Source organism: Schistocerca piceifrons, chromosome 2 (assembly GCF_021461385.2).
Source record: "Schistocerca piceifrons isolate TAMUIC-IGC-003096 chromosome 2, iqSchPice1.1, whole genome shotgun sequence".
Classification (NCBI taxonomy): Eukaryota; Metazoa; Arthropoda; class Insecta; order Orthoptera; family Acrididae; genus Schistocerca; species Schistocerca piceifrons.
In genome coordinates, this window is record NC_060139.1 from 1,034,529,092 (window position 1) to 1,034,547,627 (window position 18,536).

Consider the following 18,536-nt stretch of genomic DNA (forward strand, 5'->3'; position numbering starts at 1 on the left):
TCGGTGGAAGTGTCGTCCGTTCACACATTCCAGCACGGCTACTGACTCTAAAGGGACACACAGTATGTGCCCCTTATACGCGCTGTCCCGCGGTGCTGTGGGTCGTAGCTACCTAGCAGAGTTCGTGTGCACTGTCTAGTGCGACAGTTAGCAGGCGCGCAGCGAGACGGATCGGTAAGACGGCGTGTGACGGATTTCCGGTGTGCCACTTGGCGTGCGGGACGACCTTGTGGCTTGCCCCGCTCGGCTCGGCTAGGCGCGGGAGCAGCGCGCCTACTCAACACGTGGCGACACGTGCAGGGGGTGGCCGTGGGTCGCTCGCCGGGCCCGGGGCGGCACGATCAATAGCCGAGGCCGGCGCTTCGCCCGGCCCGACTCGACTCAGCGCGCCGCCCGCCAGCCCAGCCTGCTCACTCTGACGAGCTCGCTTCGTTCGGGCCCGTAGTCATCATCGACTGTACTACTTTCGCAAGTTCGGCATTTCCCTAACTTGCGACGGACCGTGGGTTGCCTGCCGATACAGTTCCACAGCTATTGGCCGAATTTCTTCGTTGAACATCATAATTTGAGACTACGATACGGTCTCGCTGATTTGAGATCGTTTATCACTTTCCTCTATTCGTTCGACTAGTTACTACCAGTGAAAACACACACACACACACACACACACACACACACACACACACACACACACGCGCACGCGAGATCCACTTCGATGCCGTACTGAACATCAGTATTTAACCGCTAACGCTAGACTCCTAACGTAATCAAATTTAATATGCCATAGCGCAAACAAAATTCCGTGCACAGTTTTCAGCAAAGTCCACAACTGAGGCACGCGTGGGACGAAAGTGAGGTCCGACTAGCGCTAAACATGTAGTATGCAAAGTACTCGTCATTCACTCACTTGTTCATTCATTCGCGCGTGTATCGCGTTCTCAAAATACGTGCAGCGACGTGGAAAGATTCTAGTTATACACTAACAGGCAGAAGCTGCACCTATTGGCTGCTACTTCAAAATTGTCTGGACTGATTATTTTTGTATTTGTAACGCCAAGTTATTCGTAGACAATAACTTCAAACATCGATACAGTACTAGAAACAAGGAGAATTTCATGTTCCCCACTCATAGATTAAAACTGTTTGCACAAACCCCACATTACATTGGCATGAAAATTTACAACATACTTAATATATATAAAAAAAAACACACATCCCTAGCGTGGAGATGGTCAACTAAAGCAAAAACGACAATTGTTATTCCTTACAAGAATTTAATGACAATTTGAGCAAGAAAGCAAGTGGCCGAAATGTTATTTTAATTATGCTTAGAAGTTTTGTGTTTAGTAAATGATGGTCATAATTATTCTCTCTTTTTACAGAAATACTGTTGTTATGCTACACACAGTTTCTGTAAATTACAAATCAATAATTCTTGTTTCTGTAATATACACAAATTGTAAATGCAGTATTGATGAGTCCCCTGTACATTAAATCTCGTGATTAACTCTGTATGTTATGGGACAATAAAAATTCAGATTCTCTATTCTAGAAACAAAATACAAGAAGTGCTAGTCCGTTCAAAGTAAAGATTGTTAATTCTAGACGACTGTATATACTGCACCAGTACGTATGTTAGCAGAAACACAGCTGTTTTGAAGGAAAAGGGCCACTGCTCCTCCTCTTACACTACTCAACTGTTTTTGTCTGATATTTCAAACAAAGCCTTAATGTAATTTGACACACACCACAACCAGCTGTAAATAGACTGGCAAAGTGAGGATTTATCTAATATCTATATTAATAGTTAGATGGGATTTACATCCTTGAAAGTACTCGGATATAATTGTAAGAGGCCTATGAAGTACTGCTTTACTTTCTAAATATTTGATTTTCTTTAATATCCTGCCTGATACCCACTAGCTATATTAGACTCCCACACCAGACTAGATAACTCCATTCTAAAGACCATATGGAATGAATAAACTATATGGAAAATATTTCCAATACTGGTTTTGTGATCATGAACAGCTGAGTTACTACAAAATTCACTCTCATTGCTAACCACAAATACCATAAAACACTACTTGCATTACATTCTAACTTCAAGGTCCTCCCCTGTGTCACCAATAAATGTTGCACAGAAGTACCTTGCCGACTTTTTGTATAGATGTGATGGTGCCCCTCCCTCTCACCTCGAAACCTTGGCCGAGTTGACGTAGAGCTGTATCTTACTCAGAGGTCTAGTTTAGGTTTGAAGGTGAAAATGTGATTGTGGCATTGTGAAGCAAGCAGATGTGAATGCTGAACAGAGGTTATGGTAAAAGTCCTTAACATAGTCCATTGTCTTCATTGATCTGATATTGAACACGATTGTGAAAATTAAAGTCACAAGATAGATAAAGAAGAGATTCATTAGATAACGGGCAAATCTCTCATAAGTATTTTGTTGCATGTATATATATATTACAAAAAATTCAAATATATCTAAAAACAAAGATGATGTGACTTACCAAACGAAAGCGCTGGCACGTCGATAGACACACAAACTACACACAAAATTCAAGCTTTCGCAACAAACTGTTGCCTCATCAGGAAAGAGGGAAGGAGAGGGAAAGACGAAAGGATGTGGATTTTAAGGGAGAGGGTAAGGAGTCATTCCAATCCCGGGAGCGGAAAGACTTACCTTAGGGGGGGGAAAGGACGGGTATACACTTGCACACACACGGGTGTGTGTCCCGTCCTTTTTCCCCCTAAAATCCACATCCTTTCGTCTTTCCCTCTCCTTCCCTCTTTCCTGATGAGGCAACAGTTTGTTGCGAAAGCTTGAATTTTGTGTGTAGTTTGTGTGTCTATCGACGTGCCAGCGCTTTCGTTTGGTAAGTCACATCATCTTTGTTTATAGATATATTTTTCCCGCGTGCAATGTTTCCCTCTATTAATTCATAACAAAAAATTCAAAGTGTGACAACTACATAAATGTTGCTGTATTTCGCAAAATGTTTCATCTAATGTATGTGGAGGATCTTGGATAAATCTGCCAATGATAAGTGGGTTAATAATGTATTAAACTAAACACTTGACTACAGGTATGGAAGTTACAAATGGGGACAGATACTAATCATTTGATAGATTTATGCCAAACTGCAAATTTTTCCACAAGTCTCTAGCTGTGGCATCCATGTAGATAAAAATGTTTAAGTGCATGCTCAGATTTTGGCAGATTTTTAACACTAAGCTTTACCACATGCTCATTACATCTGAGCTGTACTAAATTTTGACAGTTTTTATTATCTCAGTACTGTTTTCATCTCTTGTTGTCATGTCATCAGATTAACCATTTGCAAGAGACAAAATATAAATATATTAACAAATGTGTATCTGAAATAAACCAATAGTAAACAGCTCTTGTTAACTCATAAAGGACATTAATATGTTTTCATTAGAAAGATTTCAGGAGCTTCACTGATCATTCACTATAAACTATAAACACTTCAGTGTATTGTCAAGTATAGTTAGTAGCATGAGTTTGTGGTCCAAAGGTGCTTTGAATAAGAAGTAAATATTCCCATATATACAAAAGCACCTTCTCTGAACTGTTTTAGTGTCATGCTAAGGCAGTCAAGCAAAGGTGCGAGACAAATGTGAACATAAATAGCTTGTTTTCTGCATACAGGTTGCAGGAGGCACAGCACGTGCTCATACAGGCGTCATGCATTATTGAAAACTGTCCAGCAGAATATATTTCTGTAAGATTGTGTTTGTAAATTACTATGCGATTTTTCATTGTTACAAACTCTGACATAAGTACATTTTGTTTTGAAGTTGACAATTCATCCCAAATTATAAGTGTGTATGACCAAGGAAATAGCACTTGGTATAGTAATGATGACACTTATTCTTCATTTGTAGCTGTGTAATATCTTTAATATGTTACTATGCAACCAGAGTAGTGTAGAGGCTTCGCTTCACAATGGTGCTTCTCACTTTCGTCATTGGACCAATTATTATCTAATAATTTCATTTTTATTTTTTTGCAGTTTCGTGGTGAGATCGTGCTCACATTCATGGAGTTCCAGTTGGATAGCGGAGAATACTGCCAGGCTCAGCACAAATAAACTGACAATTGTGTGAGAGGCGTTTGGTGGAAAGAAGCCACAGTTTAATTTCTCCCATTCCACTGTTTAGTATCAACCAGCATAAGGAAACCGCACCGTCAACGCTATCTGGTGAGCCCTGTTGGAAGAAAACTCACCTTTGTTAACTTTTATCAATGGGCTGAAGTTGGTGCATTAAATCTGATTCCATCTGGAGGTGTCATCACAGTGAAAACGATAGGAATAGGACTGGTTTAAATAGTGGAGTCGGTTTACCATCAGGGTCTTCGAGACCAGTGCTGGAAAAAGGGGAGACGGAGTTACCAAAAGAACAGAGTGTGGCTTATTTTCCGGGCCCATCAGGTTGCCAAGTTCGGTGCGTGTTCAAACATCTAGAAATTGTGCGATTTTTGTGCGTGTGTGTATATCCAAAATATATATGATCTATTTTGTTATTGGTGGTGTAAAAGAGGACTGCTGTGTGTGTTGTATAGTGAAATTCTGTTTCTTAATTTAAGTGTTTTCCAGAGTCCCAGTTTGTGCACCACACAGGTGAAATATCTATATATTCTGATTTGCTTCAGTTTATCCCATTAGCAAGTGAGCTGCCACATAAAGTGCTTCAATTTTTTTTCCGCTTTCATTCAGAAGTGTACTGGGATAGTTGAAATCTGTCACAACAGTATCAGCACATGCTTTGTGAAGACTTTGACTACTTGTTTTAGCTTTCTGCTGCCTGCCATTTAAAATATTCAAAAACTTCAGTGCATTCAGCCCTTAATTTTTGAGTGAAATTTTGAACATTAGTACAGTGTACAGAGGCTAGGCTTTTAACTGACTTTTTTGTTTGCTTATTCATTCTTCAAATCTCCGTTACTGTTGGTGTGAAATGTCAGTGAGTGCCAACATGCGTCTCAAGGATAATCGGCCAGCTCCCTGTGAGATCGAATACAAGAACATGAAATTCCTCATCACCGACCGGCCAACTGATCAGAACATACAGAGCTATATACAGGTGAGTGTACTGATAAAAAGAACATTGGATTCTTATGATTACTTATCTTGTGACATTCGAAAGACCATCAAATTCTCTTAACTCTGATTTTTACTTTTAACCATTTATAATGTTCCAATATCTAATGAAATAGATTTGAGGAATGCAGTTCACTATATAGACAAGCTACTCAATAGCAGTGAACAAGCATTAAGACTGTACCATGGTTGTAGTAGAAGACTGTTAGCTATAATAATTTGAACTGCATTATGTGCTTGTTCTCTAATCAGTTGTGCATCCATAGCTGTGTGTGTACAATGTGTAAGTTTGAGGTAACGGATAAGTTTTCATTGTTGCTCATTATAGGCATGTTGTGGAATCTATGGGTGGATTATGGGAAGAATTTCTACTTGTTGCATTGTGTCATCAATTTTGGCTGTAAAGCCGTTCTTGCAATTTTGATTTTTATGGTGAATTTTGACATCTGAGAATTCAGATTTTTCTCATGTAGTTAATGCAAATCTGCAGCCATTTCCATACTCAATTTGCACTAATCAACTCCATATTGATATGTTTGCAAGAGCAGTACTTTGTAAAGTTTGTAGATGGGTTGTGAACAATCACTTTCAGACAAGCGTGTAATTTCCCTTACATGCCATCTATGAACTGAACTGTCTGCCATCTGGGTTACTTGATTTGTTAGAATTAATATCCATTACACTTAGCCAGTATTGGTGCAGTGTGCTTCAGTGTTGCATCAAATGTACAGCTTCTACCTTTGGAGCCAGTTACCTGTTGTTGGAAGAGGCTGAAATATTTTCCAGACACAATACGACATAGGCTCCCTGCTTGTTGTTTTCCATGCCATTGCTGTGAAAGTGGAATAAATATTATTGTTAACTGAAAGCTGTGTGTCTGAAGCACTGGTTTAGTTAACATAGGGCAATTAGCAGTTTCTTGCTTCACTTGGGACAGGCTATTGGAGCAGCTGTTACTCTGTATGGAATCAAAGGTGATTGCTTCAGACCCATTCATTCTCAGCAGGAAATTGCCAGTTACTATTTGCTAAGCAGCCAACTTAACTGGTGCTTCATGCACTACAGAACTAGACTAATTTTCCATTATTTAGCTCAATATAACTGTTGGTACACATTATTTTTGCATCACTGCAGTGTTTTTTTCTCTCCAGGCAAAACCCTCAACCAATCTCCTTCACTGCTGTTTCGGCCATCCTTCCTTCCCTCTATTCTAATTTCTGTTGGGAGGTTTGCCTGTTTTTCTGCCACCCCCTGTTTCCCCATTTCAGTAGTAGCACTCAGTTGATTCATGGGTGCTATCCTCTATCACACTTCGCCTATGATGGATTGAGGGTGCGATGGTCAAGGGTGGGTGTGTGTGTGTGTGTGTGTGTGTGTGTGTGTGTGTGTGTGTGTGTGTTTGTGTGTGTGTGGGGGGGGGGGGGGGGGGAGAGAGAGAGAGAGAGGAGGGTCTTAACTATTTCTTTCATCTTGTTTTATTATTGATGGTCCTACTGATGTCATTTAGATTTTTAGCCTTCCCCTTTTATTGTTGTGGATCTCTTGGCTAGAAAGCATTCTTTACTCTGTAGTTGTATTCACCCTTAATCATGTTAGTGGGGGTTGGATGTGGAAGGGGTTTCTCTTGGCACTGCTGAGCCCTGGGAGTATACTTGTCTGCTCTAACCTACATACTAATCCAATCCATATACTTTTATTTCTCTGTAAATTGTTTTTCACCTCTGGGTCAGGATTGCCTTTAGTTCCATGTGTTTTGCACTGTGTCACACTTTGTTCATTTGGTCATACTCCTGGTGGAAGTTATTGCCTCCAGGTGAACAAACCCTTCATCAAGGGACTTAAGATGCCACTGTTTCAGTCCCTTAAACCAACTAACCAACCAACCATTGAGGCACTTCCAATGTTTGCCTCACGTTATCTGATACTTGAGCTATGTTACAACTCTGTTATCAAGGGAGTCTACATTCCCTTTTCGCTGCGTGAATTATAGAAATAACTTTTACAAGAGAGAACTAAAAAGTGACTCTGTGTAACAGTGTATAAGACAAAAACTCAGAAAATTACAGTGCATCATAAGTGAAAACCATATTTTGGTAAATAAATATGGTGCATTGTTACCAACCATAAGGAAATCCTGTTACTACCATGATGATGAATGTTAACCTTCATTTTTGTGCGTGATTTATATAAGAACACATTAAGGAATTAACTGCAGTTATATTGTTTATTACCATTTATGAAGATTTACTTTGGGTTTCATTATTTGTTAATATAAAGGTATAGAATGTACGTAGGGGATTTCTGGTCAGTAAATACTCTGCCCTTTTGTGCAGTTCATAGAAATACTAAATATGCCTCCTTGAATTTTACATACATTAATACAAATGTTACCTAACTATAAAAACACACTGCACAAATCTGTTTAAAATAAAAGCAAAAGTGTGCCTTTCACTCATCTTTAGGACATACAGGTCCTATTTCTGCGGACACTCTTGAAATATAAAGTAACATCCCTATTAACTTCAGCAACTAAAAGTTTCTTACTCATGGAGGAAGTAGGGAAGGTTAGAAAGGGGACTCCAGGACTTGTCTATTGTGAGGATGAGGGAAGGGTTGGGGCCCCCATCCGTTGTGAGATGTTGATAGCTTCTTCCCCCCTTCGCCCCGCTGAAGCTATCAACATCTCAACAGATGGGGCGTGACCCCTTAACTGTCTGACACACTTGACATTCCCTCCACCAGACCCTTCCCCCCCCACCCCCACCCCCATTTTCCGAACCTTCCCAACAAATCCTTTTTCCTCACTGAAGGAACCATTTGTAGTTAAAACAGCTAGGAGTATTATTTTCTATTTTAGGTGTTTCTATTCGCAGCATAAAAGAATTGTGTCCTGAATGTATTGTTAATGAACCCTGCCCTCTTTGTCAGAGAAGCAGGTGTACTGTTTGCAAGTTAGAACTGATTCTGATGTTTTAATTGAAAAACATGTTGCAGGAGCTGAAAAAACACAATGTAAAAGATGTTGTGAGGGTTTGTGAACCAAGTTACAAAATTGAAGAGTTGCAGAATGAAGGAATCAATGTAACTGACCTGGAATTTGATGATGGAACTCCACCCCCAATACAGGTATGTTAATAGCTCCAGTATAAAAGCATTCTTCTAAAGTACAGAATAAGCTAGTTTGTTTCTATAGCTACTGATTTTTATCAAAGGAACAGAAAAAAATGTCAGACTACATAACAACCTTGAAATGAATCTCATTTCTTGTTTGCCAGGAATCATTATTTTTGTCACTGATATAGATCACAAATGTTCATTGCATAAGAACCAATGAAAACTGGAGCCGGTTGTCACTTGAAATGCTCAAATCGGAGACAAGTGAGCTGTAACTGTCTACTTTTATTGGATTCACAGATGACCCTTTGTCAAAGATCATAATTTATTATATTTATTGCTTAAGTTATTGGCCATCTTCAGATCTGCAGTTGTACACAAAATTGCATATAAGTAAAAATCGTATGGTGCAAAATGCCATGAGATTACTCTGCTATTCACACTGAAGTGCCTGGCAGAGGGTTCAGTGAATAGTTCCATAATTTAAAAATACGCACCACAAGATGTAAAAATAAATAAATAAATAAATCTGTGTACAATCACCAACCTATAGGACACAGCCATAAATTTTGTGCAAGATGCATAGCTTGATCTTATTGTAGAGTTACAAAATTACAAAGAATGTAGCAACCAGATGCAGAAACATAACCTATTTATCTTGTTGCAAATAGATTTCGACTGATATCTCATAATCGGTGCATTTTTCTAACCGATACATGCCATAAGTAGAAGTACTGTCCTTATCATATTTCTAACACGATAGAAATCTGCCAAGGGCAGTAGTACTTCTACTTTACGGCATGTGTCAGTTAGAAAAATGGACCAATGATGACTGATATCAGTTGAAATTGATTTGCAACAAGATAAATGAGTTATGTTTCTGCGACTGGTCACTTCATTCTTTATAATTTTATACTCCATGGTTACTGCACAGAAAGGGAACCTTGTGGAGCTCAACATTCAAAACTTACTGTAGAGCTCAGTGAAACATTGTGTTCATACCATTTTTCATAGTTGTTCACTAGGATTTGTGTGTCTTTCCTTTATTAATTAACAACCGGTTTTGTATCCTAGAATCAGATTTTACACAAGCTGCTTAAGACTTATCATCTGTAAGTGCATTGCTTCCACATAGTATTCTTTAGATTTTTTATACATATCTATAACAAGTACCTAGACAATGTGATTAAAACATTTTTTAAGTTTATGTTTCTATGTTGTTGTATAACGGCTGTGTAGGCGTGTCATTTCCTGCAAAAAGTTTATCATTGGCCACTGTTGCTAACAATGGTGATGCAGAAAACACACACTTCTGAACTTCTTGTGGCATCTTCTTACTGTGGGACAAGTTACTGGGAGGTTCATGTTTATTTTACGCTTTCATACGATTATGTATTTTTTTATACGTGAATATTTTTGCTTACATAAATTCTGTTACATACTATTGTAGATATTATAGAAGTGGTGTTATTGGCACTTTAAAATACATTTGTCACTGTGTGGCAATTAGGAAACTGACTTTTAAATGTATGAAGTTCTCATATCTGGTACTATCAAAATAATTTTTATTCATATTGCTGCAGTTCATAGTTTTTCTGATTCAATGAATATACCAGTAGTGTCTCCTGCTAAAACATTGCTTGCTTCTAAACCCTGATGCATAACATAAAGTGTCTTGCCTGTTATGATACAGGAACTTTCCTTGTTGTTGGATGCTACAGGTCACAGTAACTCATTATATAAACTGTGTTATTCATGCTTCATGTGTGGAATCTATGTAATACGGTACTAGCACAGAGGGTATGACATCTTCATATAACTCAGTGAAAATTATACATTGTTTCCTGATGCAATATCTCTAGAGAAACATAGTGTGTTAATGATGATCTTATTCTGCACATGTCGAGATTGTCACATCCACTGTGTAACATTACGTCACAATCTCTTAGTCTTGGGTATGAATTATGTAGTTCAAACTTTCCTTTTGATATGCGTTGTAATACTCGTACTTGTTCACGATGTAAATGTATTTTTTTTATTTTCACTTTAATGTTTCAATGGTTCATTGACCTGTACTGTAAGATTAAGCTAAACATCTTGCACAAAACTGGTGACAATGTGTCCTATCAGTTTGTAATTGCAGACACAAAAAAATGGTACTGCTGTGTTTATTTGCTTCGTTGAATGATAGTATCGGCAATTTGTGCCATACTATTTTTCTTTATGTGCAATTTTCTGGGTACATAATAAGCTGAAGATGGCTAACAACTTAAACCGAAACTAGTAATCCTTAGAAATAATAAATTGCAATCATGACCAATACAAGATTTTTTTCTGAATCCAACCAATGGAAACTGGAGCAGGTGCTGATATATTCCCCCTGCATGTGTTGACTGAAGAATGGTGTTGAGTTCCAAAATGTAAAATGCCATGAAGATAGTACTCACATTGGTTGTGTGTTTTAGCGGGGACGTTAAGTCGCAGATAGGCACAACAAAAAGATGGTCACAAATAAGGTTTCGGCCAACAAAACATTTATCAAAAATACACACAGGCACAAGCAAGTGCAACTCACACACGCAACTGCGGTCTGTGGCAGCTGAAGCCACACTACAGGCTTCAGCTGCGAGAGACTGCAGCCAGGTGTGTGTGAGGTGCGCACGAACGTACATACGTATGTACTGGAAGTTTATAGTGTACTTTTATGCTTGAATAATGTACTCCTTTCTGTAGCATGCTGCAATTTTTCATGTCTTTGGTAAGATCATGTTTACTACTTTCATCATCATCATCATAATAATACTCACTGTTAGGTAAATTGTATGATTATTGTTCACAAAGCACATTAGTGAAAGGATGTACTGGCATGGCATGGTAAGGGTTCCCACTTGTTTGAATAAATTTCTACAGGAACATCTAGGGTGCACTTCACCCACAATTCTGATGACCTCCTTCCGTGCAACAGACATAATTTGCTTGTGACTGGTTTCCCCAGAATGCGATGCCATATGTCATAACTCAGTGAAAATATTCAAAGTATGCAGCTTTTATTGTTTCCAAGCCACAGGCAGGTGAAATTGAGTGAATGGCAAATGCTGCCGAATTTGGCTATCTGCATAGGTTGATGTGAACTGATGAGTTTAATGTGTTGTTACTCCCAAGAATTCTGAAGACTCAACTCTCAGAATTTCTTTGTAACCACAGTTCACTTCAGTATTTTCCAGTTTGAAGTTCAGTGAATTAAGTCTTGTTAACTTTGAGGAACAGACCAATATACATCATCTTTGAATATAGGGGCTGCAGAGTTCTCTAGATGGTTTTCTGCAAATAGAGTGAAATGTGATTTGTGTGTCATAGACCATAGCAGATCACTGATAAAGATTAAGAAAAGTAAGGGACCGAGCATCTCGAGCCCTGTGGTACTCCACATTTCACTGTGCCTCCGTCAGAACAGGCAGGTGCCACTGCAGAATTATTCAGTACTACCTTCTGCCACCTAGATAAGATTCGAGTCACATCCATATGTACCATATAAGCAATAGTGCTCAGCCTTCATAAGTAGAATTTTGTGATCTATGCTGCTGCCAAATGCTTTGGACAGATCCCATAGTTCTCTGGGTGTGATTTTGCAACTGCATGACTTATTTACCACATACAACCTCATTTGGTCTTCACTGACTGGACTAAAAAATGCCACTGGCTTAGTTAATCATTTAGAAATTATACAGTTGATGTTTGTGTAAATTTTACATGACAGTTTTGTGAATTTAAAAAGCATGAAGTAAACAATTACATAGTTGTCTTTTTGTGAGGTATGGAGCAGTATGAGGTCATGCTGAACATAAGATTACATGAGGAAAGTACTGAAGAATTCAAATGATTTAGAATTCTGTTAATATCTTGCTATAATAATGGAGTCGGTTAAGAGTCATTAGCAATTACCTATATACCGAAGATGTAAAGTAAGGGTGTCAGTGTGACAATGCAGGAAGAAACGAAGTTCAAAGATAGCTGGATCTGAATTTCCTTCAGAATTGGAAAGAGGTTCTAACTATATGGCAAGTAAAGATTGTAAATTAATAATTAGAAAGGACAAAGTGTTTTGTGATATTCTCCATTCTTCTCTGAAGGAAGAGACTTGATGCTTTGAAAATAGGGCCTTGTATTCATTACCATCAGTATATTACCAGCACTTTGCACAGTATACACTTAATCTTTCCTACAGCAGTTAAGAAGTAATTACAGTCTATTGAAATGAAAGGTGCGCAATGAGAAGTACAGTAACATTGCTAATGCTATCATCTCTTTCAGATTGTGGAAGAATGGTTTGAACTGCTAAAGAAGAGGTTCAAGGAAAATCCAGATGGTTGTGTGGCAGTACATTGTGTTGCGGGACTTGGGCGAGCACCTGTTTTGGTTGCGCTGGCTTTAATGGAACTTGGCATGAAATATGAGGATGCCGTCGACTTCATAAGGCAGTAAGTTGACATCCTAATATTAGACATAAGAATATACACTGTCATATGTTTGCCTTTATTGCATTGCTGGAACTAAGATGGTCATCATAATTACAGTGTTAAAGGGAAATCTAAGACGTTCAGTGTAGTAAAGTGATTTTTTTGTGAAGAAAGTAAATTCCCTCTGATCTTCATGTTATGCGTTGAATGTCTGTATGATTTATACAGTGATTGCCCAAAGCTAACAATGCTTACCTGCTTGCTAATTAAAAAAAATGATTAGCAGATGTTAGTTACATTAAGAGACCAAATATTATCAGAGCAAGAATGTATAAAATTTTCTTAAGTCTCCTGATGGACCATACTAAGGCACTGGGGAAAAGATCACTACAAGGTGACATTTTGTTAGAGGTCTGCAGGGACGTGGAAATTTGCAGTGATAATTACTTTGCAAGTAAAAGTCTGCACAGATTGGAATATGAGCAGGCATATTTGCAATAGTCATAGCTATGTAGTTCAGTATTCTAACACAAAATTAAGTAATTCACATGAAACAAGTTTCACAAAATTTAATTGAAATCCTGTCATTTATGTCAATGACAGGATATGTTCTGGGGTATGTGTGGTTGACTATGAAGTTATATATCTGAGATGATGTGACTTACCAAACGAAAGTGCTGGCAGGTCGATACACACAAACACATACACACAATTCCCATCATCTTTGTTTTAGATATATTTTTCCCACGTGGAATGTTTCCCTCTATTATATCCATGACTATAAAGTTATTCATTCTGCATCTGCCCGGAGTAAAAGTTTGTAAACCACTATAATCTTCCAGAATGAGATTTTCACTCTGCAGCGGAGTGCGGGCTGATATGAAACTTCTTGGCAGATTAAAACTGTGTGCCCGACCGAGACTTGAACTCGGGACCTTTGCCTTTCGCGGGCAAGTGCTCTACCAACTGAGCTACCGAAGCACGACTCACGCCCGGTAATCACAGCTTTACTACTGCCAGTATCTTGTCTCCCACCTTCCAAACTTTACAGAAGCTCTCCTGCGAACCTTGCCCGCGAAAGGCAAAGGTCCCGAGTTCGAGTCTCGGTCGGGCACACAGTTTTAATCTGCCAGGAAGTTTCACTATAATCTTCCCTATGTGGTGGAACTCAGATTGTCAGCTTGCTCGTGAGCTTAATTATTAGAGTTTGCTGAAACCGGATTACTGAAGCGCTCTTATTTATAACGTGCAAAACCGGAATTATATCCATTGTTTTCTTGTTCACTCAAAAATTAACCTAATGTCTGACATTTTAAATATGGTTTTGTTCATAATTATATTGGCAGCTTGCTTCACCTTCTTGTGAAAAATTTTGTTCCCGATGTTAATTTCAGAAAAGTTTATTCTCAGCTTTAGCTAGTCACTCTAAACATTACTAAATGTTAGTTGGGGATAAAAACAACTCGTACAGCACAGGTAATGGACACTATCATCTCCAGGACGATACTTCACAGGTTGCATGAAAGATAGCTTTCCTAACACATGGTTTTGAGGTGCAGTACAATAATTGTAACTGGAAGGTAAAGACAGATATAGTATGCTGAACAGGTTGTTGCAAACATCTCCAGAATCCATGAGAAGTTTCTAGCTAGGCAAAGAATCACTATGTATTATAGCTTTCTGGATTCTTTACATCCATCGTATGTGAAGTAAACAGAAAATGACACTGTTTCGTTAACTTGTATCTAAAGTACTAGTAGTAGTAGTAGTAGTTGTTGTTGTTGTTGTTGTTGTTGTTGTTGTTGTTGTTGTTGTTGTTGTTGTTGTCCTAGTGGATATATGCATCTACATATGTACTTTTATATATAAAATCAAAGATGAGGTGACTTACCGAACGAAAGCGCTGGCAGGTCGATACACACACAAACATACACACAAAATTCAAGCTTTCGCAACAAACTGTTGCCTCATCAGGAAAGAGGGAAGGAGAGGGGAAGACAAAAGGAAGTGGGTTTTAAGGGAGAGGGTAAGGAATCATTCCAATCCCGGGAGCGGAAAGACTTACCTTAGGGGGAAAAAAGGACAGGTATACACTCGCACACACGCACATATCCATCCACACATACAGACACAAGCAGACATATGTACTTTGGTGTACAAAGTCAATGGCAGAGGGTACCTACTATGATAGGACCACAGGTTAAGGGTTTTTCCCATTTCAATTGCATATGGAGTGCTGGAAGAATGACTGCTAAAATACCTTGTAGTCAGACTAATCTTATCTTCATGGTCCCTTTTGTATCAATACATAGAGGGGAATGAAGTGCATTTCTGGATTCCTCACTTAATACAGGTTTGCGAAATTGTTGCTGTCTGCTTAAAGCGTATACCACTTCAGATGTTTAAAAATTTCCATGTAGTTCAGTTGTGAGTCAAATTTGTGATTTGTGCCTCCCTCTTTGTAGAAGCTGAATGTCATCTCATTAGTCCTGTTTTGTATGGATCCCACACATTAGAGCAATATTCTAACGTGAGACAAACAAGTGATTTGTAAATAGTCTCCCTTGTAGACTGACCTGAAGTCTGCCAATTGCTTTACCTAAGAGTGAGCTTATTTGATTATTTCATTTGTCAATAAAAGGAATGGATTTCTGTATTTTGAGAAGTACAAAATTTTACATGTCTGAACAGTCACAAAAGCTGCCAATTTTTGCAACAACATTGGAATCTTAAGAACATGTGATCAGATGCTTGTGTACAATTTCATCAGCATCCATGTGGAAATTCAGCTACGTAGACTTTAACATGAAGGCTGAATTTTTTTAAGGAAATTAAGAAGACTAAGCACGAAACATATAAAAGATTACAAAATTTCTTTCCCTCAAAATGTCTTGAATGTAATCAATAACGCCAATGGTTTTATGGTCGTGTTAGCTGCAGAAAGAGTGAGATCAAATTTGATGTGATGGATATTCATGTGTGCTAAGTTGTTAATTCACAATCACAGATATTGCCAGACAAAAGCCTTTTAACTTTCGCCTGGCCCCTTTATGCCTACACAAAGTAGGCTCTCGCTTACACATGCAAGGGAACTTGCTTTATCCAAAAGTTGAAGGTATACATTGTTACTGTCCATACTAGAAATTTGCCTTAAGTAAATTTTTTGATACAAAAATGAGAGATCCTTTCTTCTTATCTGTTGGTTATATTAAGATTTTCCTTCGTTCTCCCTCAATGGAGTGAATCAGCTTCTGGTCTGTTGGTATTTGACAACATCTGTGGCAAGGGTTTGTAGTGCGTAGAAATGGCCTATCACAAATTTGTGTAGAAATACGAAATGTTCCAAACATGAGCACACATTCATTACAATTCACAAAACACTTGATTTGAAATTTATCATCTTTGAATATAATTTATGTGCTGAGAAATTTAAAACTAATTTATAGAGGGCAGATTTATTGCTTAGTCTCAAGTGTGAGTTGTAAATTGAAGCGTTTTTTGTCAGATACCAAAACACTCCTACCTTATGATTCCATTTGACATCTGCCAGTCTTATCAACAAATATTTGTAAATTCTCTTTTCACAGGAAACGTCGTGGAGCTATAAATGCCAAACAGCTGGCTTACTTAGAGAAGTACCGTCCCAAGTCTCGTCTAAAGCTGAGGAATGGTCATAGGAATACATGCTGTGTGCAATAGGCAGAAAATTACACCAGCAAACCAGTTAATTGCACCATTATATTCACTGTGCTGCTGGTGCTTTAGGATGATTATTTTTACTGTAAATGGGTTTCATGAATGAATAATTAAAACCAGTTTCATGCTATGTAAATTTTAATGTCACAAGTTTGTAATAACTTTTGGCAGGCATCACAGCTAGCATGCTTTCATAACTTGACAGCAGTTCTTTCTGCTAGATTCCTTTTGTGTTAGCTGGTAAGTGATATAAAATACCCTGAAACTGGTCCAGAATCATGTGCTGTTTGTTTAACCAGGTATGTTAATGAAAAATTTCTGTAAGAGATACTGTTGTATTCACCTCACAACAGAGATAAATCTATGATGAATTGATGAAAATAACTTATATTTGTGGAGCAATATTGTTTTTCCTACAAATTTTCAGTATTAACATTGCTGACATTTGAAATATGTAAGTGATCATTGGTCATAATTTTGAATTGTTTAAATATTATGAAAATGGATCCAATACAGTTCCATTGGTATGACTTGTGTTCACAATTAGCACTGCAATGGATGACTGTCAGATTTACATAAAATAGTTGTATAGTAGAGAACAATTGATTTGTAACATTAAAACTGCATGCCTTTTATGTGGTAAACACTTGCAGAAAACATCAATTTTATACATATTGTTAAAAGACAAAAAATCTTTTAGTATTTTACATATTTCCAGATTTTTATAAGTAAGTTTCCAGCTGTGTTTCCTTCAGGAATCAGTTCAGTTTGTGTAAACATTGTCCCTTATGTGCTTAACATTAGAAAGTTATTTTGAATGTTAAAAAAAGGTTTTGGCTTAATTGTTACAATGGTGCAGTAAATTGTTTACTGGAGACGAATAAACTGGTTTTCTGGAAATAATTATATAATGTATGTACTTCAATTCTCCTTCACAATATCATTTAGGATTTTGAGCTATAGACTGAAGCGTTCATACTGACACTCAAGAAGAGTATGCACAAGCCCTATAGACATTTCTTAATTAAAAAATGATTTGTTGGGACCACTGGTGTAAAACTTTACCATAATTCTGGCAAAAAAGTGATATTGTAATGACTTAAGAGCAACCATTTAATACCATAATTAATATACAGAATTTCCCCTTCTCCTATGAGTTTATAGTAGGTTAGTGGAACAATGTATCATCCTGTGATCTGTTGTTTACAAGGTCATCGCACAAAACCCTAGAAAACTTCTGGACAATTCTGTTGCAATGCTTTAAACTACTGGTGGCATGTAAGTCTGCCCTCGGTATATGCCAATAGTCTCTTCACAGCACATACAGTGTCACTTGCATATTGCTTTCAAGCCAGTGGTACACATTTGAATGCTTCCACTAATCATGGCAATGCCATTCAATGTGCATTGTCCACATTTGACAATAAAATAGGGGAAACACACTCCTTAAGTGACTATAAATTGGACTCTGTGAACAGTGTCTGGAAGAAGGCCAAAACGTGGGAGTGTATTACGCTACGAGAACGATGCAGTAGCAACATCCAACAACTTTTAACATCAGATTATATTTTATAAAACATGTTATGCCTCAAATGTTATTAGACATACTTCACAGCTGCAATTTTTGCATGTGTGCCAATCTCAAGTAAACAGTCACAGCAAACAAGCACAAAAAAATCAACTCAATTTTAGTGGTACATTATGTTCTAATATCTTTGTAAAAGACGAAGTACTCTAATCTTTTGGAAAAAATCTCACCATGAAGTGTCAATGTATGTTTGATTACTATGTTAAAAGTCCTCATCTCCAACGGTACATACGTACGAGAGTGAACAGAAGTTACAAAAGAGTACTTAACTAAAAATGAGAATATTATGTCAACCAGGTATTTAAGCAGAATTCCACTCCTTGTATTACATACAAGGTGTAACGGGTATAAGTGCAGATATTTTTATGTGGTATCTAAATATGTACACACAAGTGTGTTGATTGTTCTCTCTGTCGAACAGTCTACCAACAAACACATCACAAATGTTATGACCTGATGCTTTCTGCACTGCTGTAACTGCCCCACTGAGTGGACTGTGCCTGTCAGTATACACTCATTTTTTTGTGCCTGCTCTTAAACACCTGTTCTGCT

At 37.9% G+C, this 18,536-nt stretch overlaps 1 protein-coding gene across 4 annotated transcripts in view; it reads left to right on the forward strand.

Moving 5' to 3' along the window:
- LOC124776861 (PRL-1 phosphatase) overlaps positions 1-17,302 on the forward strand; it is a 629,058-nt gene extending 611,756 nt beyond the window's left edge. For all 4 annotated transcript variants that reach the window (XM_047252037.1, XM_047252039.1, XM_047252038.1 and 1 more), the window contains 4 exons: positions 4,041-5,112; positions 8,124-8,255; positions 12,555-12,721; positions 16,288-17,302. In XM_047252037.1, the coding sequence (XP_047107993.1) occupies positions 4,987-5,112; positions 8,124-8,255; positions 12,555-12,721; positions 16,288-16,399 (537 nt within the window). In that variant the 5' untranslated portion in view covers positions 4,041-4,986 and the 3' untranslated portion in view covers positions 16,400-17,302. The remainder of the gene's footprint in view (positions 1-4,040; positions 5,113-8,123; positions 8,256-12,554; positions 12,722-16,287) is intronic.
- Positions 17,303-18,536: the final 1,234 nt, after the last annotated feature.